The sequence below is a fragment of the Vanellus vanellus genome (assembly GCF_965231255.1).
Source record: "Vanellus vanellus genome assembly, chromosome: 7".
NCBI lineage: Eukaryota > Metazoa > Chordata > Aves > Charadriiformes > Charadriidae > Vanellus > Vanellus vanellus.
The window spans coordinates 20,027,631-20,051,227 of record NC_138912.1 but is presented as its reverse complement, the minus strand read 5'-3'; the positions used below and the strand labels follow the sequence as shown (position 1 = coordinate 20,051,227).

Genomic DNA, 23,597 nt, shown 5'->3' with positions numbered 1-23,597 from the left:
CAGACGTGATTCAAAACACGTACAAAGCACTTACTTTGTACAGTGTTGCTATGTTTAATTAGATTTTGAGGACTTTGTACATGCCAACTCAAATAGTCTAGAAATAATTGCACCATACCTTGATCTTCATAGTGCTGGGAGCCAGAGCAGTTATTTCCTTCTGCATCCTGTCTGCAATACCCGGATACATTGTAGTGCCTCCAGACAGCACATTGTTAGCATAAAGATCCTTTCTGATGTCTATATCGCACTTCATGATGCTGTTGTAAGTGGTTTCATGAATGCCAGCAGACTCCATGCCTGGGGAAGTCACAGAACACTGAGGAAGCAACTCCGTACAAAGACTTAAAATTGTTAACACAGAAATGACAACATGAATTTGTTTCCTTTGGAAGACATCGGTCTTCAGAGCTGTGGAAATCTGGGAAGTCTGCAGCTGCCTAAATTATTTGCTTAGGAGTTCCTTGGTGTTCAGCGTTCCTCTCTCCCTTACTCACTCAACTCCTCCTTAAAAAGAAAGCTGGGGGTGTGGAATAATAAAGTTTCCACTAGGCTTTTGCAGGCAATCTCAAACGTCCTAAGAATTCCTTATAAGGTCTTGGAATAATTTGTTTTCTTTTTTCTTTTTTTTTTTTTTTTTTTAAATTGAGCCAGCTCAGAGACAAAGCAGTCAAAATATGTCCTAATACTTCTAAGTGTGCGACTACTTCATCTATTTCTGAGCTGAAATCCTGCCAGTTGGCAGAACTGACACAGGATTTCTGTGTGACCTTGTTGCAAGTCTACCTTTGTGGCTGTTTAGCATGCATTGTGTTGGCTTTGCTCTGCAAAGTTGATTAACCATGGATTCAGGATTTGGAGCAGCCGTTTTGGAAAATAAAAGTAGTGCTTTGCCCCCCCACACCACCCCTCTGCAAGCACATTCAATTTACAATCCTCACGCTACTTAGAAAAGTGGCTTTGCAGCCACACTTCTCGTAGTAGCCAACTGCACAATGTACTACCAGAAGCCAGGAATAAACATTCAGGGTTTATTTTGGGAAAGCATCTTGCCTTATTGTTTGATATGAAGGTCCTCCCACCATATTAATAGTGCTGCTCTAAAAGATGATTTTATAATGGGTGATAGGACATACTTGTGCATAGGTCTGAGTGAGTTCACAATGGGACACAATCAAAAGAAAATGGGGACTTGATATTTATGTGCAGTTTACCAAGGCAGAACAATCATTCAACCTACCAATGAAAGATGGCTGGAAGAGGGTCTCTGGGCAGCGGAAGCGTTCGTTTCCAATGGTGATCACCTGACCATCAGGAAGCTCATAGCTTTTTTCGAGAGAGGAGGAAGAGGCAGCAGTGGCCATCTCATTTTCAAAGTCCAGGGCCACGTAACATAGCTTCTCCTTGATGTCTCGGACAATTTCACGCTCCGCTGTCAAGAAGATTCAGTCTTTAGAATGGTACTCAGGCAGGACCCAGACATGTGACAGGTTGTGCCCTTTCATCCTCCAACACCCACCCCATTTTTTAAACAAATCCTCTGCCAGTCTTGCAGGGGACTTTTCTGTTAGATTCCTTCTTGTGTCCGTTCAACTCCAGAACTACTGCCAGTCCTTCTAAGGCCACTAGAAACATCGCACATTAAACAACTCTCCTCCTCAGTCAGCAGCGTGTCCTTACCAGTGGTCACAAAGGAGTATCCACGTTCCGTCAGGATTTTCATGAGGTAGTCTGTCAGGTCACGGCCAGCCAGATCCAGACGCATGATGGCATGCGGCAGGGCATAGCCTTCATAAATTGGCACATTGTGGGTGACACCATCCCCAGAGTCAAGCACAATCCCTTTGAGAAGATAACACACGATTCATTCCCAGGTGCACATCAACACATTAAACTATTTCCAACGTCTGTGTCATGTTCCCCAGAGGCCTACCTGTGGTACGTCCAGAAGCATAGAGGGACAGAACGGCTTGAATAGCTACATACATGGCTGGCACATTGAAAGTCTCGAACATAATCTGAAATGCAGTTAAAATAATTGCCTTAACACTAGGGGTTTTAGCTTAGCTGAAGCAATTTACTGAAAGAGTGGGAGAAGATTTTCATGTTTCTTGGTAATAACAAGGAATGAAAATACAAAATCTAAATAATAAAAAAAATTGTCCTATAAGACATCACCCTGTATCTGGCCTATATCTTTAATATACGAATATAGACACATTCACATATTAAATATAATTTTGTAATAGGCCTGGGCATAAAAACAGATTAAGAAGACATAAAACGTAGACTGAAGTACTCACATTCAAAGTGGATACACTGATTTTCTAAAGTAAATGTAATAATATGCATAGCGGTCACTATGAACATTCCATCTTCCACAACCAAGAGAGAGAAACTACTGGACATCATGACTAACTGAAATTATGAAGTTCACATCCTGTTGAATTCACAAAGATGGAATTATTCCATAGCTTTAATGAGAGCCTACCTGGGTCATTTTCTCCCGGTTGGCTTTGGGATTCAGTGGTGCTTCAGTCAACAGAGTTGGGTGTTCTTCAGGTGCAACACGGAGCTCATTATAGAAAGAGTGATGCCAGATCTGAGGACAATGGGAGAAGCCAAAGGAAAGAAACAACATCAGCCAGCAGCTCAGAATCCCTTCCAGACAGGTACTGTGCTCCAGCACACTGCTTACAGCCCTAGAGACAGGCTAGTAATGTTTCTCATGCATTTGTTCTTATTGCCTTCATAGAGATCACAAAAGTAACTGTAGAAAGAAAAGCACTATCCTCAGGTTTTACTGCTAGTAATGTATGACTTATTTTAAGGACACATAAGTTAATGAAAGTAAGTGTGTTTTTCTTACAGTAGAAGAGACACGGCAGGACAGACTCGGTTCCAGCAACGCTATTTCAATAATGACTGAAAGTGAAACAGTTCCAGAACAGCTCTAGAACATATGCAGACCTATATAGTAGAGTTTAATAGATAATAGGTCTCTTGAAGACAGTTTAGTCTTTTGGTTTGTAGAGGTCAGCCCAAGAAATCACAAAAAGAAAGGAAGGCAAACGGTTTGCGAGGCTGAAAGTCAGCTTGTGTTTAACACCTCCACACAACTCATTCCTACCAGCTATAAAGATCTGAGGCCAAGAAGACCTCAGTGAGGAGGTTAATACACCAATAAGGAATAAAACCACCAGAGACTTTCTAAAGGCCAAGGAGGTTTTTCTAAGCTTGGTTTCCAGCTGGTGGTGATTAGGGACCAGTTGATAAGTCAGGCATCTGAAAGGTTTTGCTTCCAATTAAAACCTACAGTGTTATGAGAGTCAGAAAGTCCTGTGTGGCTCCATGCACTTGCAGTGTGTCGTGATGTCCCGACTCTTCCAAACAGCCCTATTTCCACAGCACAACATTAAATAGAGATACCATCTTAGAAATTATATCAACCGTACAGCCTAAGACTATAAACATGGTTCTGGGAGCCTTTCATCAAAATACTGGCTCTGAAATGGATGCATTGCACTGCAATATTACTAATCTTTCAAGCATTAAAAAGTATGTGTGTAAACAGTGCCTTTCACATCAGATTATATACACACTTTGCTTTTTTGCAGAAAGGTACTCTCTTAAATTCCGTTTCCTTACTAGCAAATTGAGGATATTCCTTTTCTTTCCTTCCCGCCCTCCTCCAGTAATTAGCAAAGACTTATAGACCACACTGGAGTAAAAGAACTCCCAATAACTATCTTGATGTACTCCTAGTGATACTTCAACTTTAGATGCAAATTAACCTTTGTTGTTAACAAGCTTCTCATTAAACCACACTTGATAGTATGACGCTTTCATCTAAAGTTTAGCAGGTATTCTGTAAATATTTGGTTCAAGTAGTTGTGTTTACCAGTGATACACATCAACTTTTCAAAGCTGAAATACCTTCTCCATGTCATCCCAGTTTGTAATGATGCCGTGTTCTATGGGGTATTTCAAGGTCAGGATTCCTCTCTTGCTTTGAGCCTCGTCACCTACGTAGCTGTCTTTTTGACCCATACCAACCATCACCCCCTATAAAATAACACAAATGGAGTTAGTTTCTCAGGGATAGGTGTTGTAAAGTAGATAGAACATTAGCTGTGAAATAAACCCAGTTGTCAGTTATACTTGTTACAAAACACTTCACAAATACTAATGAATGGAGAATTACTCGTTGCTCTTTAAGTCACAAAATTAAATTTTTAGTTTACTTAGATCTCTGGAGTTCATGTTTCCACTACAGTTTGACTAAACACAAGTAAAATGTTAAATGCATCAAGATAAAGTGGAAAAATAGGGTTGTTTTAATGTTCATTATTGTTTAAGGTTGAACTGTCTACTAAACTATAACAAAGTAGAATAAAAGTGGAAAAAGATGTTGTGCCATCTAAGGGTCAAGATGGAGCAATACACACTTTACATTTCCCACAGCTTAAATCTCAACATTTTTTATTCTTCTTTTTCAACACTACAATATTGTCATTAGAGACAGACAATTCAAATCTATTGGTACAGGCTTCTTGCTGGGTATTTTCATGGAATTTGTAGAAATGGTCCACATACCAGAAGCTGGAAAATACTCTGGATATACACTAGTCTCTATGTTAAAGTTGGAAATACAGGAGAAAAAAATAGTATAATAGGATGCTTCGAGTGCATAATACTCTTACCATAATTTAGTCATTACAGAGTCCAAACTTTGGCATCTCTAACTCTGTCTTAAAAATAGGCAACCTGGATTTGCAATTTTTGATGGGATGATCCTTCCTTCAGGGGACTAACACTATCTGTGATATGTGATCAGGAAAGAAAAGTTCTAGAAATCTGTATTTGTTTCCATTGTGACTGTGTGGCTTGGTCTTGAGCAATTAATACCATTCACACTTCCTACAGAAGCTGACATTTGAACATATTTTTTTAATTATGGTAATGCCCAGAGGCCTCAATTAGACCTCCAGCCCTAGCTGCTATACTGAAAGGCAGGCATTTCTCCAGCCCTGACGAACTTTCTATACCCAGAAAATGCACTTTAAGTGCCGCATCTTAAGCGGTTTACCTTCACCACAGCCTCAGAAGGCATAGAAGCAATTAGGTGGATTTGCTAATGAGGTGGATTAGTTTGTTGTGGCCTAGCCAAGCTTCTCTAGTTCATACTAATGATGATCTGGCTCATAAACTCTCTCTATTTAACAGCTCAGATAATAAATGTATTTTGCAAACTATTAAAATTGAGTGGAATGTATCACGTACTCAAACATAAACCTTGAAGCGAAAGAAACTCAACCCCAGACAGGTGCCCATTTGTGATACAGCTAAATGAATAAAGTCAGGAAGGGTAATAGGAAGCTGACTGAAAACTCCTTCCTCCTTTAGTTGTCCACACATCGCCTATCATCAGCTTTTAGGGCAGTCAAAATTTCCAGATACTTCTGTATTGGGCTTTTTTACTTTGAGTTTGTTTTAAACTAGCTTTACTCACCAAGTTCTCTGGGTGATCCAAAATTAAAGGCCAGGGAAAAGAGGGCATAGGAGGGAGTGAAAAATTTTAGAAGGATTCCTTCCACAAGGCAAGAGACCTTCTTTGACTCAGGTGAGTGCATTGCTGGAGTCATTTTGCCTGCAAATACTGTGTGACACAGATCACACAGACAAGCCCCAGACACAGGGAGGGGTGGCCCTGGGGTGGAGGGCTGGGAACAGGGCAGCAAAGCCTTCAACAAGCCCAGTATGGAATAACCAAAGCAGTTCATCACCTGGTGCCTGGGACGACCCACAATGGATGGGAAAACTGCTCTTGGAGCATCATCCCCAGCGAAGCCGGCTTTACAGAGCCCTGACCCATTGTCACAAACAAGGGCAGTGCTGTCCTCTTCTTCACACATCTTCTATGTCAATGTCCTCAGGCCCTCCAGACAGAAAATGGCCCTATGAAAACAGCAGGAAAGAATTTTTTAAAAAACCAACATATTCAAGCAGCAGACCCACCCTTGAAGACCCTTGAGATGGCTGTATGAAAGCAACCAGCACCAGCAAAGAGAGGTATGGCACCGGTTTGGCAATCACAAGGCTTCCGGGGCCATACGAGGAAATGGGCTTCCTTTGAGAAGCACGAGAGGTTTCAACCACATCTGCCAGAGGGCTGTATGCACTAGACATTATCCAGGGGATTCCAGAGGAGACTTCCAGTCCTGCAGCACGGGCAGACAGAGCAGAGAGCAGCAAATGTTTATCTAAATTTGGTCACAGAATTCGTGGCTGGGGGTGGGTGGGAGATAAAAGAGAATGCTGGACTGACAGCTGCAAAAACAAAGACCCCTTTGCATCAGATTCAGCACAACTTTCCCCCTCTTTTCTATCACCCTGACAAAATCCTGGCACATGTGGAAAGCTGACAAAGGTAAGAGCATGTCAGTCTTGCCCATTCAGTCTTGGGCTTCCCAAAACCTAACCACATTAAATGCTATGCATGTACCAGGGGTCTTTCCCTGATGCAGATATTGACCCTTTGGGTGAAAATATCCAATTAAGTTAAAACCTTTTAAAAGAGAAGACTTGTTACCAATTAAAAAGGAAAAAAGAAAAAAAAAAGCCTTTTCCAGGCCTCCCATAGTCACTCAGAAAAAATAACCTGCCTTTAAGATGAAGTCAGGGACAGCATGTGTTTTAAAAACAGGCCATAGCGTAAGCTCTATCATCATTTCAAAGCAGCTAATAAACTGCATTTGTAGAGCGGCAGAGTAATTTATGTTGGCTCCTTGTCTCAGTAAAAAGAAACTGTTTTCCTCCTCTGGCAACAGGAAGATAATATGGGTAATAAAAATGCTTTGAAGGCTTTGTATTAAAGTCAATTACAGAAACAAGCACTGAATACCAGGACTGAAGAAGAACTATTTGCTCGCAATTTATAGCGTGGTAGGGAATCACTTGGCCAGCTCTGAGCCCAGGCTTCCATGCAGAGTTCAACAAATCGCAATGTGTTAACAGCTAAAGGAGACAGCTGTCATCCACAGACCAGCTGGCTCCGCATGCAGCCTCCAAAACCTTCTGCCACAGGAATACTGGAAGCGCAGGACGAAGTGGGAATGGGGTCAGCGAGAGCCATGGCAGATGAGCAAAGGAGCCCACAATCTGTTTAGCCTCTGCAGCACATGGAACGAGCACAGGCAGCTCTCCCAAATCCTCCATCTCTCCCCAGCCAGGCAGCCCCGAGCCCCGCTCCCGCAGACTGCGTGGGCATAGCTCCCAGGAGAAGACAAGAACAGGGAATTCCTAACTTGATGTACTCCAGATATTTTATCATTATTATTGGGAGAGGAAAGTAGGTTGCGATTTTTGTATTTATTAAACTCCTGGGAAAACAGGCTCTTTATATTCAAACATTTACTGAATGGAGTACAATTGTTATCTAACATGAATGAACAGACTGGCTTGGACAAACCATTTCCTAATTAGGAAATAGGCTTTTCAACCGTCTGTTTTTGGAACAGAGTTCGAGGTCAGGGGGTTTGCTCAAACCCATGCAGCTAATGCAATGCCAAAAATCACTTGGGGGAGGGGAAAGAAGGGGGCAGGAAAGGCTACATTTCTGAGCTTAGTGGACTCTAAATGAAAACCATATTTAGTAATAAAGCCCAAAAAGTTGAAAAATCAAAGCCGAATGATTTCAGACAGGGCGCTCTGCTGGCAACCAGTGAGTTACAGCTCAGGACTGCCATGGCATGCAGTAGCAACATCTTACAGCAGCAAATGTCACTCAGCACTGTGGAAGAAAGGAATTTTTTCTCCCAAGTAATTAATACAGTATTCAGCCTCTTCCTTCTACTTGCTTTACATCTAAAGACAACCAATCACTTCGCCAATCTCCACAACAAGCTATTAAGAGAACTCCAGCCTCACAAGAAATACCATGAGTAGTCTGCTCCTTAATGAAACATTTGGCATTTTACAGAACAGTAGTTTCATATACATAGAGACAAAGATAAATACACACGCATCCTTATCGTATCCTATTAGACACCGCTAATTTGCACACTCCCAGCTCTTCTTACAGTCATATTCCCCAAAACACTCACATCACCTAACACTGAGTTAACAGCACTGAAGCAAACCTGCTGAGAAATGCCACTACATACCCCTTCAGGAACTCTGTTCTGTCCCAAACTAACACCCCAAGGTCACATGAGCTCATTTAAAGATGAATATAGCTGTAATTCCAGCTGTGGCATTACACAGATTGTGTCTTTATACAATTGCTGGAGTGCTGGTAGAATCAGCACAATCATCAGGTAGAACTGTTCTTTCCCTTTCAGAAGTGCTATAAAATAAAGACAACTCAGTATAGATACTACAAGCATTTTATCAATTCAACTCTAATAAGTAAGTTTGCTTAAGCAAACTACAGCCCAGCAGTACATTCTCCTGAATAGCTTCCATTTGACATTGTTTAATTGAAGTCCTCCAGCAATCTGTAAATCATGCTATTGGTTCAGTGCCACTTACCCTGACAGTGCTTGGCTGGGGATAGCTGCTCTGGGATGGTGCACTCTGGATCTGAAAGCTCGGAGGTTATATAGCCCCTTCAGCTCTTCTCCTCCCACTAGCCTCCCAAACAAGGAGCAGAGACAGACAGAGACAGAGCTGAAGTCTCTAACAAAACCATATAGGGACCTTATTACAAAAACCTCTAATCCGGGTGGCCACAGGCCCTGGGTCTCTTCCACTGCATTCCAGCGTAGAGCTCATGAAACAGGAGGAGACTTTCAGCTGTGCAAGATAAACACTTGAAAACTTCAGGAGAGTTGCTAAAATACAGAGAGACGGAGTGAACCCGCAATAGACACCCTCTGGCAGGAGGAGCATGTGTTCAAACAAGAGAGGTCCAGGACTCCATAGTAACATCCGAGAAGCAGAGAGATAAATTGGAAGAGCAGTCATTTATAATATGGAAGGCATTTTTAAAGAAACACTTTGCTTTCATTAAAGATTTTGACAAAAACAATGACAATATTTCTGGCAAGCTAAGCAGCTGCTGAATTTTGCTACAAAGTCTCTTTAAAAGCTCAGTGTTTTGCTTGTATGCTAAATATTGCCTATAGGCTTAAGGGTGATGAAAAAGGTACCTGCTGTTGTATAGGGTTCACAGTCAAGTCTTTGAAGGTTGTGAAAATGTTTTCTTAAAGGATTGTTATGATCCCCTCTGGAGCACGATGGGTTAGAATCCATTCTGTTTCTCTGTTAGCTTATTTTCAGAACCCTGGGACCTGTGGGCCAACTTCACTCTGGTGCTACTCCATTGGTGGCCACAAGTCTGGATTGTCATAAACTCATCTCAAACTGTTCATGATAAAGTTAAATTTTATAACCCCTCTAGCTTTTTCATTGGACATATTTTTAGTGAATAAAGCAAGGGTTCTCACTGTACAAGTTCTTTTCAGCACAGGACTGGATTTTTACAGCTGTAGCTAGCTGCTCCCTGGACAGGATAATTCTAGTGAAGCAGCTCTTTCATGGTCAAAAATATTTTGTCATTAAGTTTGTACCAAAGACCAGTAATCAGCATCTCTCAACTCCAATACGTAACCATTACAAGTTCAAAACTGCTCTACGTACACAAGCCAAGAAAGATGTGAGAATCCAAGTGAGATCCTTGCTTTGTGAGTCTTGTTACGATGGGGAGGAGCATCATGTGTTTGCTGCCTAATTGAGTAAGTCTTAATGCAAGAAAATCTCCCATACAACCACAGTGGGAGTTTTTCTGATGTAGAGATTGTAAGGATTAGGCCACTGGTAGAGATAGCAGACAGGCAGAATTATGGATTGAAGGCCAAAAGGAATTTAACTTTTAAGGAAAGGAACTTTTAAGGAATGTAACTGCCTTTGAGGGTCAGAAACAGAAGCAAAGAAGTGTTGGAACATGAGCCATGCAAAAGCTATTTATTATTTCACTTCCAGCATCCAGGCAAAAGATGCTGGATAAGAGAGATTTAAAAAAAAAAAAAAAAGAAAAAAAAAACACCAAGGTAAGCAACCTACAACAGAGGATATAAACAAATTCTTTTTTGCATATCTCCAACTGACACTCAAAGGACAGCCAAAACCAAATTCTTTGTTTTCAAACAACACTAAAAAACACAGCTGAGAAAAATTACATACGTCACATAGAATGTATGGTATTAGATCAGGGAACTCAGGTCAAGGGGAAGGAGCATTTCACACAGCAGAACCTTCACCGCAGTATCATACCTGATTTTGATACAAACATCAGTTATCTCAGGAAATGTAACCCAAGGTTTCCAGAAGCATCATCTACTACTTCTTCTTGGAAATACCAAGGCTGGGACAAAGATCCAAAAGAATACAAACTCTTCACCTTAATGAGAAGAGGTTCACGCTCCCAAAAAAGCTTACTGGTGATGATGCTGTAGTGTATAAAGCACACATGAGATTGCAGAGCCAAGTAAACAACCCTTCAGTAGAACAGGTACACCATTCACACTGCACCTCAGCATAACTGGAAATACAGGCAACAGTTTTCTCCAAGAGGCCTCTGTGGATCTTATAGGAGGCAGTGGCCATGCGGGTACTTTTATATGTCAGGCCACAGACACCTTTATATGTCTGTTAAGCTTCATCACAGTTCCTGTGAACTTAGCCTGGTGTGTACCACAATTACTGGTGGTGGCAATGATGGCGGCAGCAGCAGCCCCTCGGCCGCTAAGAGGAATCGTTATTTGGGTGGGGATCACACGTAACCTTGCCTGCCATGGGCACCACAGAGGTGGGTATCACATCTTTCAGGGTGCTCATGAAAAAGATATGGCTGACGCAGGGTCTCATTCAGAGCAGGCAGTTGTTGATACGGCGATAGAGGAAAAATCAGGTGTTTAGAGAGATCTCCCATATGAAGGATATTTGTTAGAGACGGGGCTATGCTCAGCAGGCAGCTCCTCTCCAGGGCGTTATGTTATGGAAGGTCCCAGGGCAGGAAGGAAGGAAGACAGGCAAACAGGTGAACTATGCAAGGAAATTAGGTCAGTCCCTCTCGAGGGACATTATAAGTATTTCTTTTCTTTTTAGTGATTCTATGTTCAAGTTATGATCACACAGATGAAAACACATGGGGAAAAAATGACATCAGTAGTTTACACCTTTCTTCTCAGCAACATAGGTCATTGCCAGAGGGGTAGGGGCGAAGGGGCAATGTGCTTGGCATAAGACAGGAATAAGAATCTAAAGAGAACTGAACAGAACAAGCCTTCTGAGAACCAAACCTAAATGCTGGGGATCGAACCTCTGAACCTTCCTCTACGGACATGTAACAGCATAGCCCAAATATATACATAATTTTTTGAAAGAAAGAGACTACAACACCATTCCTGGAAGTAGTTCAGCTTCCCCTCTGGAGGCCACTTCCATCACCACTTTCTGCTGCCTATCTTTCAGTATTTATCCTGCTCATTCATATAGAAACCACCACAGCATAATTTGCCCAGTGTGTCTATACCCTGAGGTTCTAGGTCTCTCATCGTATCTGCAGCCAAAAACTATGGTTTTTATTTGGCTTCCCCTGAGAACTTCTCTGTTTGTCCATGCTAAAACCTTTAGCCATCTCCACCATAGGAGCATGTCTGGAGTATGATCAGAGAAAGGAAAATAAGCTGAAAAACTAATTTTGCCTCTTTCTTTCATAGCTTTTTCCCCTGTTCTCTTTACAGTAGTATCAGCAAAGCTCCCAAGCATTTTTCAAGACACCAGTGAAAACTCTTAGCCACATGTTCCTTAAGACAAGTCCTTTGGTTTTCAGTAACTTGCGCAGATTGTTGTACGGACAGAAAATGTGCTTGGGATTCCACAGCAGAGCTGTATAGCCACCCCACCTAGGAAATGGGCTGCAGCTGGCCCAAAGAATGCCAGCACAGAGGCCACGCACCAGCTCGTAGATGCCATACTTTTTTGGTAAAGGAGGGCAGAAGCTGCAGTCTTATCCCAACTGCTATAGAAAACTGGGAATAAAGCAACCTCTATACTTGTAACATTACAAGCCATTACTTTATAAGGGAAAACAACTTCTCAGATGTGCGTGGAGACCTTCCTGCCTACATCCAATTGGCTGTTTAGGAATGAGGCTCTGCTAAATATGTCTCCGACTCCTTTTTATTTGGGGATTCCTTTCATCTTCACAGCATTAGCAGAATCTCTAAATGTTCTGGTTTGCCTGGCTTCAGGCACTCTCCTCTATCTCACTGATAGGCTTTACACTTCCCCAACCCCCTTTTGAGAAAGGCAGGAATAAATAAGCTTTAGGGAGCAGAAAGTCCCTGCAATAACCTGATTCATTGTAGCTGTCACACAGTACGCATCTGTAAAATGTCAGATCAACCGTACGCTGTCAGACCCATAGACTAGCCTGCTCAATGATTTTCAGGCTCTTGCACTGGTGTCTCTCTAACAGCTAAGACAAACGAGCTCTAATCACTCTCAAATACAGCAGTTTTCAACCTACAAAGTTTGGAAAATAGTTTTGCCAGTGCTGTTGAAGAGCTAGAGGATACAGGGTTTGCCTCCTGAGCCTCTTGAGTGGGGTGATGAAGCACGTTAATTCACAACCTTCCTTCATCTTCTTGACAAGGTCTCTTTCTCCATGGTAATGTTAGGTAAAGTTATCGCTCATTCAAAATCAAAGGAACATATTCAAAGTAAATGTGAGCTAATAGCTCCCTCCCCACCCTTCTTAGATCAATAAATAGAACATAAGAATGAGCCCCGCTGGGTCAGGCTGATATCAATCTAGCTCAGCATCCTGTCTCTGAGATTTCCTGATAGCAGATGCTTAGGAAAGAAATGGGATGCCTACAGTGATAATTTTCTTCCTATATTATTTCTGCTTCCTCGTGTGCAGCATAAGGATTTCATGAGGCAGGAGTTTGTACCTCTATCTTCCTGCGTAATAGAAGCGGACAGATTTTTCTTCCATAAATGTGCCTAATTTAAACACATAGTTTTGGAGATAGACTGCCCTCCGTGAGTTTTTGTGGAAATAAGCTCTACATTTTATCTGCAAGGCAGTGCCCATACCTCACACTCCAGCTGGTGCAGACATGCCTAATGTTAGAAAGCAAACATCAAATATATCAGAAGCATAGTCAAAGGAACACCATGTTTATACCGAGAGCTGCAAATCCACCAGAGATCCTGGATAAGTCCTCAGGCCACTGGCCAAGGCTGAGCTCTGCCCCGCCGTGTGTAAACTCTTAGGAGCACCTCAGTAGCTTTTTCACAGTTCATGCAGACATATATCTGACATTGTCGACAAGGCTTCACAATAAGGTTATGTTGTCACATCTCCTAAGAGCTGAGAGAGAACAGATTCCCCCAGACAACTATCAGAACCTCTCCAGTAACACGCTATCTGTCAAAATGTAAGTGAAATCTTCCCACCATATCACTGTGAAAAACAAGCCCGGCACTCCTAAGGAAGTCAGACCTACGCGGCATGTGCGTGGGGCAGGCAGAGCACAGGGGTCCTTCCTCCAAAATAACTTCTGAGCTCCCCAACCAACTTATTCACAGACTGAAAGCAACAAGAAGACTAAGTTCCCACCACGTTTTTGGAAGTGGTTGCCCTGTTATTATCTCACCAAAAGAAAGGCTTGAAGATGAGCTTGCACATTATGAGAAATCAGCTAATTCCCATGGGAGAAATGCACTGGAAGCAGGTTTCATAAGGCTGTTACAGATAAAGACTGTGGACTCATTGCATGCCTAGTTACATCACACAGCTTCACAAGCTCAAGTGGCTATGTCAGCCAATTTGGCTGGCCCTCCAGCAAACCACAAGGAAAAGGACCTCTACAGTGTAACTTCTTTTACTACGGAATTTAATAAATTTCTGTAGTGCCAGTTTCACGTTTTGTGACTGACACAACTTCTCTGTCCGTGGGCTCTTGATGATGACAAACTGTGGAGCGCCTCTCACTGCAAATGTCAACAAGAAGGTACCTACCTCTGCAGGTGGCGCAGCCGTGGTCTCCAGCCTCTTGCTCCCGGTACCTCAGCTGGGCACACTCGGAGCAGTTAGGTGTCGCTGCAGGGCAGGATGAGGAGACATGGCCCTGCTGCAACTTCCTCCTCTTCTGTATGAGCCACTCAGCACAACCTGTAAACAAACAACTCCTGAGAGCACAGCTGATCTCTTTTTCTAAACCTCCATGAGAACCACCATACCACAGTGAAGGAATGAGCATTATATAGCAATAAGCTGAAGAATGTACAAAAAATACACGGGGAAATCTACAACCTATATGACTAAAGTGAACACATACTTTAAAAAATGCCTTAGGATAAAAAAGAAACGTACTTTTGGAATTGGCACTCTGTTATCTGGAAATATACGCTGCTATAGGGAATTGTCAAAAATAATGTGTCAAATGCAAACATATCTAATACATGTGCATTTTCTGTACCAGGAAAAAGTCAGTGGTCAATTCAAAGGATTGCAAAACAGTTTGGGGCTTTCTATTTCAATGGCATTGCAGGAGGGCACGAAAAGAGCCAGCAGTGAAGTTAGGCATGCACAGCGCAGCAGGTTTGGGTAGCCCACACCCATCCAGGTGTTCCAGAGAACAGGCCAAAGTGTCTCCAAAACAATTAACATTTATTTTTGTTAGTCCTTAAAAATGCTTAAGGGGTTTCCCCGAAACAGGAAGAAAGGCAGTTTAACAAAAATTTCAAGCACGTAATGGCAAGAAGTAGCTAATTACAAACTTGCCACATGAACACACCACTCTAAGTCAAACTATCACAGCTGCCAATATAGAAGCCAAATAATAAAAAAATAAAAGGAGATAATATAATAAATGCTGATGAATAAGGCTTTATAAAAATGACTTCTTGTCAAACATTTTGGAGAAATATCGCAAACTTAGTTGTAAAAGCCCTCTAAAACTTTCTACTTTCTCAAACATGAAATAAGACGACTGCAGAATCGACCTACACAGTTTACCATGAGCACTGTCTAGCTGAAGTCTCACAGCACATCAGCGCGGGGAAATCACTGCTGAGTGGGTGCGATTCTGTGGGACCTTCCCTGCCCGTCATTGGCTATGCACCTTAACCCCTTTATCAGTGATCTAAACAATAACATAAGTTACAGATAAATGTCACAGATAAAGTGTGTGTATGTGTTTTTATAACTTGCTACAATCTACATTATAGATCTAGGATGAAACAGAGTCCTCCCCAGCAGAATCCTGTTTATAATACGAAGCCTTGAGAAAACCCTTTCCATCTCTGACCTGTGCAAAAGGATCCCTACCCCCATCCATCGCATTTTTGCTGAACATCATTTTGGTTGATGAAAACAAGGTGCAGACCAACACACCTGGCAAAGCGGTGCCTAACTCACCGCAGGGTGCGGGAAGGACAGGACCTCACTGGTGCTCTCCTCTGCCCTGTGCACAGTGTCAACCTGCCTCTGTCACACCTTCCTGCACACATCCTCCTGGCTGCTGCTTGAGCCTGGAAGACCCTCCTGTTGTCTACTGTGGTGCTCCAGGAGACTGACAGCTGACAATGGTTGGTCACTCAGGCAGGAGGAACTTAGCACACAGCTGTTACTCATGATCTAGCACATTCTGTTTATAAACCTCCCCCAAATGATGCTCAAGTCTCACAAGAAGACTGAAGGAGGCAGGTTTTTTGCCTTTGCAGATGCATCTTAGTTACGTAAGGCAGTTTCTTCCTCTTTCTTACAGTCGTAAGAATTATGGAAAAGTATAAGATAACATGCTATTTTTATTTAATAATTTGGTTGATTTTCTGAAAGCGTACCAGCGTTTTCCAGCCAAATGTGGTATGTTTTTTTCTCTTCTACTAAATGTATTTTACCTGCCCATCTTTAACTGTTTGCTCAAATTCCCTATCAGGCCAAAGAACAATATTTTGTTCTTTTCTTTTTATGACTGTAAGATTGATTTAGACAGACATTTCCGAAACAAACATAACCATCCTTCAGAAATAAGGAAAACCACAGAATTCTACAAAGCTCTTGCCCACTCCAGCCCATTTCAAAACCAATGGTTGTTCCACTGGAATCAATGGCAAGCCTACCGCTGGCCTCGTGGGGGATGACAACTGACAGGACTCGGGTCTAATCTGCCTATAGCCCAGCTGGAGATTCCTCCAACCTCAACTGCTTTTTGAACTATTTCTTAAGCAGGATAAGCTCACAGGTGCTGTTCTGTATCTGTACCTGTTGCACACACACACACAGTGTACCCATAAAGACCAGCAGATACAGCTCTGGTTGCGCACAGCTCTCCATTCCACAGGCAGAAGGCTCCCACCTGCCCAGTTTCACTGCAGTTTTCAGGACTTCAAGAATATCCCAAGTACCTACAGGCAGAAAATGCTAAATCCTGACGATTCATGTTTTGTTCTTCTTTGTAAGTCAGTAACAGCACTAAATAAAAGACAAGGGTTTGTATACGTCTGTCTCCAGATTATGGTTTCTACCACGTTGTCACTCCTGTAGGCACTTGGCAAGTTTCTCTCTCTTTCAGTTTCTTGCTAGTAAGTTCTTTAATAGACATACTAACACCTTTCACTGCTACAAAACACTGTTGCCCAAGGAGCTTGAAAATGCCTGGGTAGTTTCCACATCAGGATACCAGAACGACACGCAACTCTTTCAGCTTCCTAATTAGAGCCTGTTACTTACTGCATTGTATTTAGCTGTCTCTGGGAATTCACTTACAAGGTCAAATGCTCAGACCTCTTCAACATAATATAAATCTTTCCTCTGCCCTCTGATTAGTCTGTTTAACACAGCATGAACACATTGTTTAATAAAAGGAGAAAATTACGCAATTAGCAGGTCTTCAGCATAAACATGTCCCGTCTTCTGAATTGGATTTAAATAAAACAGTGCTGCTATAGTATTTTAACGCATTAAAAACTCAGCGCCACTTGCACTGCAATTGGCCAGGCCTTCCCAGGAAAACGGGCTGGGAGGAATGGGGGACAACCACACTCAGGAAAAAGTGCTAACATCTGTTTTCTTTTTTCTACTTACACAGTACAAGCTACTGTTTTCATGAGGCCTAAACTTTCCCTATTACCTTGATTTTAATAATTTACAGTTATTCTTCTGTAGACGTGTTTTTGTCAGATCCTGTTTCTCAGGTAGGCCCCCTGAAAAGAAAACGTGAGGTTTGTACCAGGTCCCTCAGGAATAGTGGAACAGTGAGGGGGGGGGGGGGCAAGGAGGCAAGGAACAAGCTCCATGCAGCAACTCTGAGCTGCTCCAGGCTCTGCCATGCAGCACGTGCAGGGCAGGGCGGGCTGCCCCTTCGGGGGGCTGATGGAGAAGGGGCTGGCGGCCAGCCCTGCCTCCCAGAGGGAGGGAAGTTCCCAGTTACTGGTATAACGTATCTTTACATCCGCTTTATGCACGTGTGGCAGAATCTTAGCTTCACTCAAGACAACATCATAAATACTACTGACCTCAAGTAAAATCATGGCTCACTGAAGTGATTCAATGAGAGCTGAGAACCCAGTCCAAAAACCTTCACTTCAAGAAGGTAAGACCATTTCCTTACACCGTTACAGCGAAGGGACACAAGTCCCTTTTCATTTCTCACACGAAACTGAGGAACTGCTCCCCTCTCAGCAGACCGCCTCCAGACAAGGGGGTCTCTGAGCACCCCCGAGCTGGGAGAAATGCATGGGAAACCTGTGGCTGTTAAAGCTGTGGCCTGTGCCGGCACCAGACTCTCCTGCCCATCCCAGGGAACCAGAAACGCAGGTTCTGCTGTTCATCCCTCTGTGGTTCCCCATCAGGTCTCCCGTTCCTGCCTGAGACACAGGCTGAGCTGGCTGACAGCAGCAGAGGCAGCTCCCGCGCAGTGCGGAAAGGCCGCCTCTTCTGAAGTACTTGGCTTCAAAGAAGTATTTGAGAAATGATTCAGCTGAAAAATACCACTAACGTCCTATCTGGGAACTTAACAGACTGCTTCAGACAGCAAACATTAGTGTGTTCCTTCTTGTTATGACCACCCCTGGAGACGCGCGGCCTTCTAAGCCCATCATTTAATTGCTGATGAGAACCAGCGACAGAAAACAATCAACTGCTTTTTGATAGAAATATAAATTAGTCTGTGCTACGTACTCCTTTAATTTGCTTCGTGCTCATAAAAGCTTGACTATGCAGCGGGCTGCGCAGCTGAACGGAGAAGGTATGACTCACTCCGGTAGCAGCATGAGCTACCCAGGCCTCTCCTCTGTCTGTGCAGATGTGCGGTAGAAGCGGGTGAGTAGGTGAAGGCAGGGAACAGCGACAGCCCCACCACCTCCAAACCTTGTTCCTACCACAACAGCCCCTCTCTACCAGAACTGAGCTCTCGATCGTCTACCTGAAGCACACGCCCTGGTTAAGAGCACGCAGCGGTGCCCGGGAGACAAACACTCGGGGTGAGATCACGGCATCCTGTTCTCGCTCTGATGAACGTTTGATGTCGCAGAGGATGCTAAACTGCATCTGAGACTTTAGTGGGAGGGATAAAACTTTTCACAGCACCGATCCTCCCCCCGCCAAAGAATTTCAAAGGTTAAACGATATCCAAAAAAATCCTGAGAGTTTGGAGTCTCAGCCATAAGACGCTGCTTTATCTAAGCATGCTTGTTTCACTACAGTTTCAGAAATTCTGATCAACTACAGCACGCTAAGATCTTTTAAAATGTTTCCTTGAGCTTCTCCTCCCCACCACCAACTTTAATAAAATTCGTCTTGGTTACCTTTAAAATTATTATGAAAACTTTTTTCCTTGAAGGGTGGCTGTTTGGGTGTCACTGACTCAACATCGGAAATAAAGCCATCTGGTGTGCCTGTTACTGCCATCTTCAGATCAAAGGTTAAAAGCAGAACTAAAGACCTCCTTTTACTCACATTTGCCTTTTAACTCCAGACATTTCTCTACAGATCTTTCCTCTCTCATCCTCAGTACGAGGATTCAGCCTTGGGTTTAACTCACAAATGCAGGAAACAAATACTACGCACAGACTAAATCGGCCGCGCTCTGTCCAGGCAGGGCCTGAAGGGAAAAGGTTTGGGGGCTTCCTCACTCACCTCTGGAGAACCTCTAGCCTCCTTAGCACATTCCCTCAAGAGCTTTTACAGTTCATCTGTTACACACTTGACAGCATTTGCTGTACAGCAAGCTTTGCAAGCATAAAGCATAATCTTAGTCTTAGTAATAACACCCTCAAAAAACAACTAAGAGCAATCAGCCTGAAAAAAACAGAGCAAAGCCAACCTCTGAAGCTGAGCTGCCTGCTGCAAGTTCTGGATGGAGACAGAGCTCTGCAAAACATTTGAAAGAGATGCATTTACAATATATCAAGTCACAAAGTCAAATTTTAATTTGCTAAATAATGCAGCACTCAAGATCTCAGCCCTCACTGGTAGGGCGGTACACACACAGAGGACCAGGACAGGATGGTCCCATGGCTAAAATAAAGTCAATAATCAACCCTAAGATAGAAACACATCTACATTTATGGTAAGGTTATAGTGATTGGCTGTAGGAGCCACCAGGCATCCAGCCAGTTTGCTTTCCCAGTCTAAGGAAATGCTCAGCTTGTTTGAAAAATGATTTTTTTTTTCCTGCTGTGAAGAATGCATTGACGTCATCAAACTGAGTCTGTTGAACAAAAGCATGGATCCAGGGCTGTGTCAAGAAGCTGGATTACAAGAGAAAGGACACACATCTGTTTCAGCTTTCTTTTAGAGTGACAGGGACTATTCTTACTTCTTTATCTCCTTCTCCAGAGGAGACCCGCTAGAGGGGACAAGTGACTTGCTACGAGTTTGGGTTTCCACTCTGTTTTGTTTCACTCTGGTTTGTTGTGTTTCCACTCTGGTTTGTTGCTAGTGTGGTTTTTTTTTAGATAAACACAAGCACCTATGGCTCCACAGACCTGTTTATCAGATCACTGTTGCTTCTGATAGGAACATGCTGCATGCCAGAACTCCCTGCTCTGATTTGATGTAATACCGTGCAGTACCCTTACAAAAAAAACCCACAGGGTGCTCATAAACCTCTCCGATCACACACTGCTTTCCCCCTTCTACACTGTCTTATCAACTTCTCCACCCGCTGAACGGGTTGTTTAGGCCAATACAGTGCTTTGCTACCACATCATCTGACCAAGAACCTTTCACTATACCACTAACCCAGGTGATTATAAGCAGTATCTTAGACAAGGAGAAGGGTAACCTCGAGTTGCCAGAATGTGGCCATATCACACTGCAACAAAACAGCCATCAGTTACAGTGGCTGCAGATAATTTCTGGCCCACAAGACCACAGAGCAAAGGGTACCACTGGTGGGTGGAGCAAGGTCACCATTTTAACATTTCACAGAAGATCTGGAAAATAAAGGGCAAAGCATTCCACCATAAAACTGTACTCATGATGATGATGATTTAAGGACTGATGCCACTCCGATCATTTTCCAACCCGATGCTTTGATGAGAGCCACAGAAGGGAACAGAACACAGAAGGATGAAGGAGATGCAATACAGCAGTGCGAGTAATGGGTTACTCAGTCTAGTACTTGCACCAAAGTCAAAACTAGGTTGTTCTGAACATACAAGAGGGGAGAGGCAAAACAGAAAAGCAAAAAAAACTCAAAAAGCAGACAGAAAGTGAAACAAAATTATTCTACGTTGGGCCCGATTATGAAGTGTTTGAGCTTTATCCCCCTTCCCTTTAAACTTCAGGTTAGTTACAAAACATGAATCACATAAAAAAATGTTTCATGTTAAGTATCTCCAAAACATATATTCTGTATTGTCTCCTATTTTCCTCCCTTTTCATCCAAATCAAGTTGTTCAAATACAACAGTTGTGTGCTCTAATCCACATTTTAAGACAAACTTACTATCTACTAAAAGACAGGGGAATAAGTCAACATACACAAGACAAGAAAATGCAAAGCTAACAGGAAGACCATTGTAGTGAGGAATTCATAGCTCTCCTCAAATTCAACAGCTCCTATATTTATTATATTAAGGAATCCCAGTGTAAGTTTTCTGTGCAAGAATAATCTTCTAATGTATACTGCAGGTCAAAGGAGAATTTTTGATGGAACTTTGTTTAACTTACACTACATTAATCTAATTGCCCAAGGTTAGTACAAAAGAACTGCTAAATAATTACCAATATGCCACAACAAATCTAAACCAAGTATTTTTAAAAAATCCAAACAAACAGTATATTTAAATTAAAAAAAAAAAAGTGCAACAATTTAACAAAGAAAGAATTAGTATAAAGCAAGTCAGATCTTATGCTTTTCCCCTCCCTGTTATTTTCCCTCTGGAATATAGACATGGATTCAACATTTTGAGATTAAACCAATACAATGCACAGGCCTCTGGGCCCTCAATAATGTTTGATTCCACCTTCACAAATTTTTCCTCACCTGGAGAGACTAATTAAGTTACCCTTCTCAAAAACTTAGCAATTCACAAGGCCAGAACAACCTGACAGAGTCAGTTTCTCTAGGCACGAGCTGGCTTCTGGAGAGGGAAAAAACACTTTGATGTCAGTTAAGGCACAAATACAGATTGCAACTCAGCGACTCTCAAAGCCAGAACACCGCGGCTGTGTGTGTCCAAAATGATTCCTTGGGTGTTTTTGCAGCTATCTTCAACAGTTTCCCATGACCAGTGCACGTACGTGGACATGGAACAACAATAACAAGAAAAAAAAAGAAAAACACAACAATCAAAACAGCACATTAAATAAATCAACAACTTCACTTTAATTCCAAAACCTTACATTTTTAAAGGTGGAATTGCAAAGGAATTAAAAAGTCAGACTCCCGTGTTTTAACTGCTCCTGGAGTTCGGTCCCACCACAGCCTGATCCCTGTTTGCATGTTAGGAAAGATGCAAGGCCACCTGCTGGTAAGAAAAATAGTGCAGCGTCTTGTACTCCTGTTTAGCACTCCTCAACTGACACTTGAATTAAGCTTAAGATGAAGGGTGAGTAAAGCAAACAGCCAAGGCTGCCGCTTTTACCAGCCGAAAAAAGCTGCTGAAACCCAAGGAACTGTGCAAAGATGAAAACACTGGCCCTACAGTGCTCACCCATACCGACTCAGGATAGTCAAACAACAAACAGAAAGTCCGCCAAACACATTGCTGTCTCTTGGTTTGTACCCCTTATAGATGTAAAAGAAACCCCCAAACAGCTACAATTATTAACTACATGAGGTATGACTCCAAGCCATATGCAGACACTATCATTTTGACAAGAATCTGGCGGCTTCTCAAATGTCTCTCAGAGCTCCCTACCAAGACAAAAACACTCCACCACAAAACAGACACACACACGCAGTCATCACACCTCCGGGGGGGCGGGGAGAGCGCAAACCGCATGCGCCTAATAGATGTTAGCTACAATAGCGGAAGATATTAGATAATTAGGGCAAGAAGCACACCGAGGTGTTATTGAATGCTAAGCGATGCCTGCTGAGGGCTCAGTCACGTCAGATTTTGGTTTTAGGACAAACCGCAGTCCCCCAAATGATGAATTTGGAAACAACTGCACTGAGCTTTCTGCTGCAGCAGCCATCCAGATCCGGACAACGCTGCTCGCAGTCCCTACTCCACCCCTACCCGCACGCAAATTTCCGCTAAAATTAACAGCTTTGGGTACACATCGATTTGGGTTTGCCCAGTAGGACCTACAGGTATGTAACACAGGCACTGCACTAAAGAGAGGCTCCTCTCGTTCATTATGCTCCGCCTTGCCACTGGGAAGGCAAAAAAGTCGATTGTTAAAGGATACTCCAAAGGCAGCATCTCTACAGATGTGTCAGCAGCACATTTCTTTTTATCCGGAAGTGGTTAAAAAGCCTGAAATATTTAAAACAGCAGCTATCTTTTGACGATGTTATGAATCCAGCTTATCTGTATGGCAGCAAAGAGCCATACCAGCAGAAAATCTGAAGGCTTTCTGAAAATCTGAGTCATAAACCACTGAAAAATGGCGTTTAAATTGAAAATGCCAGCTCAATTGCAACCATGGTCTCCCCAAGGCAACGGTATCATGTCAAAACCTGAAAGATCACAACACATACTGATAACAGACACCATCGCGTTGTTCCTAACACTGTGAAGGAGGCCAGGCCCTCAGCAGTTCAAAGGACTGAAAGCTTGCGGGGAAAAACGCAAGGAGCGACTGGAAATAGTGACGAAACAGAAGTCACAGCCTTGAGCAATCCTTCCGATAGGACAGCGAACGGCAGCATCGCGTGCTGCAGCGAATCCAGCCTATTCCATCCAGCTGCCCGCTCCGCTCCTGGGGATGCGGGACCCCCTGCCCCACGCCTGCCCTTACCGATACCCCAAAAGTGGAGTTTCTGCCACCGGCGGGTGGGCATTGCCCTGCCCGGCCGTTAAAGCACACCAAGCGAATGCCTCATGCCCAGGCCGAACTCTCTTGGCATTTGGCTCCGTGGCCGCTCCCGGCACTCACAACCCGCCCAGCGGGGGCACCCG

At 43.1% G+C, this 23,597-nt stretch overlaps 1 protein-coding gene across 2 annotated transcripts in view; it reads right to left on the bottom strand.

The window, feature by feature from the left end:
• The window catches only part of ACTA2 (actin alpha 2, smooth muscle), a 475,038-nt gene that overhangs the window by 2,108 nt on the left and 449,333 nt on the right, over positions 1–23,597 (bottom strand). The window contains exons 1-8 of one of the 2 annotated variants that reach the window (XM_082486775.1): positions 8,533–8,568; positions 5,787–5,958; positions 3,937–4,065; positions 2,492–2,602; positions 1,934–2,018; positions 1,681–1,842; positions 1,241–1,432; positions 119–300 (exon numbers count right to left, since the gene is read on the bottom strand). In XM_082486775.1, coding sequence (XP_082342901.1) covers positions 119–300; positions 1,241–1,432; positions 1,681–1,842; positions 1,934–2,018; positions 2,492–2,602; positions 3,937–4,065; positions 5,787–5,915 — 990 coding nt within the window. In that variant the 5' untranslated portion in view covers positions 5,916–5,958; positions 8,533–8,568. Of the gene's footprint in view, positions 1–118; positions 301–1,240; positions 1,433–1,680; positions 1,843–1,933; positions 2,022–2,491; positions 2,603–3,936; positions 4,066–5,786; positions 5,959–8,532; positions 8,569–23,597 lie in introns of those variants that run through there. The other variant, XM_082486776.1, reaches the window with a different exon arrangement.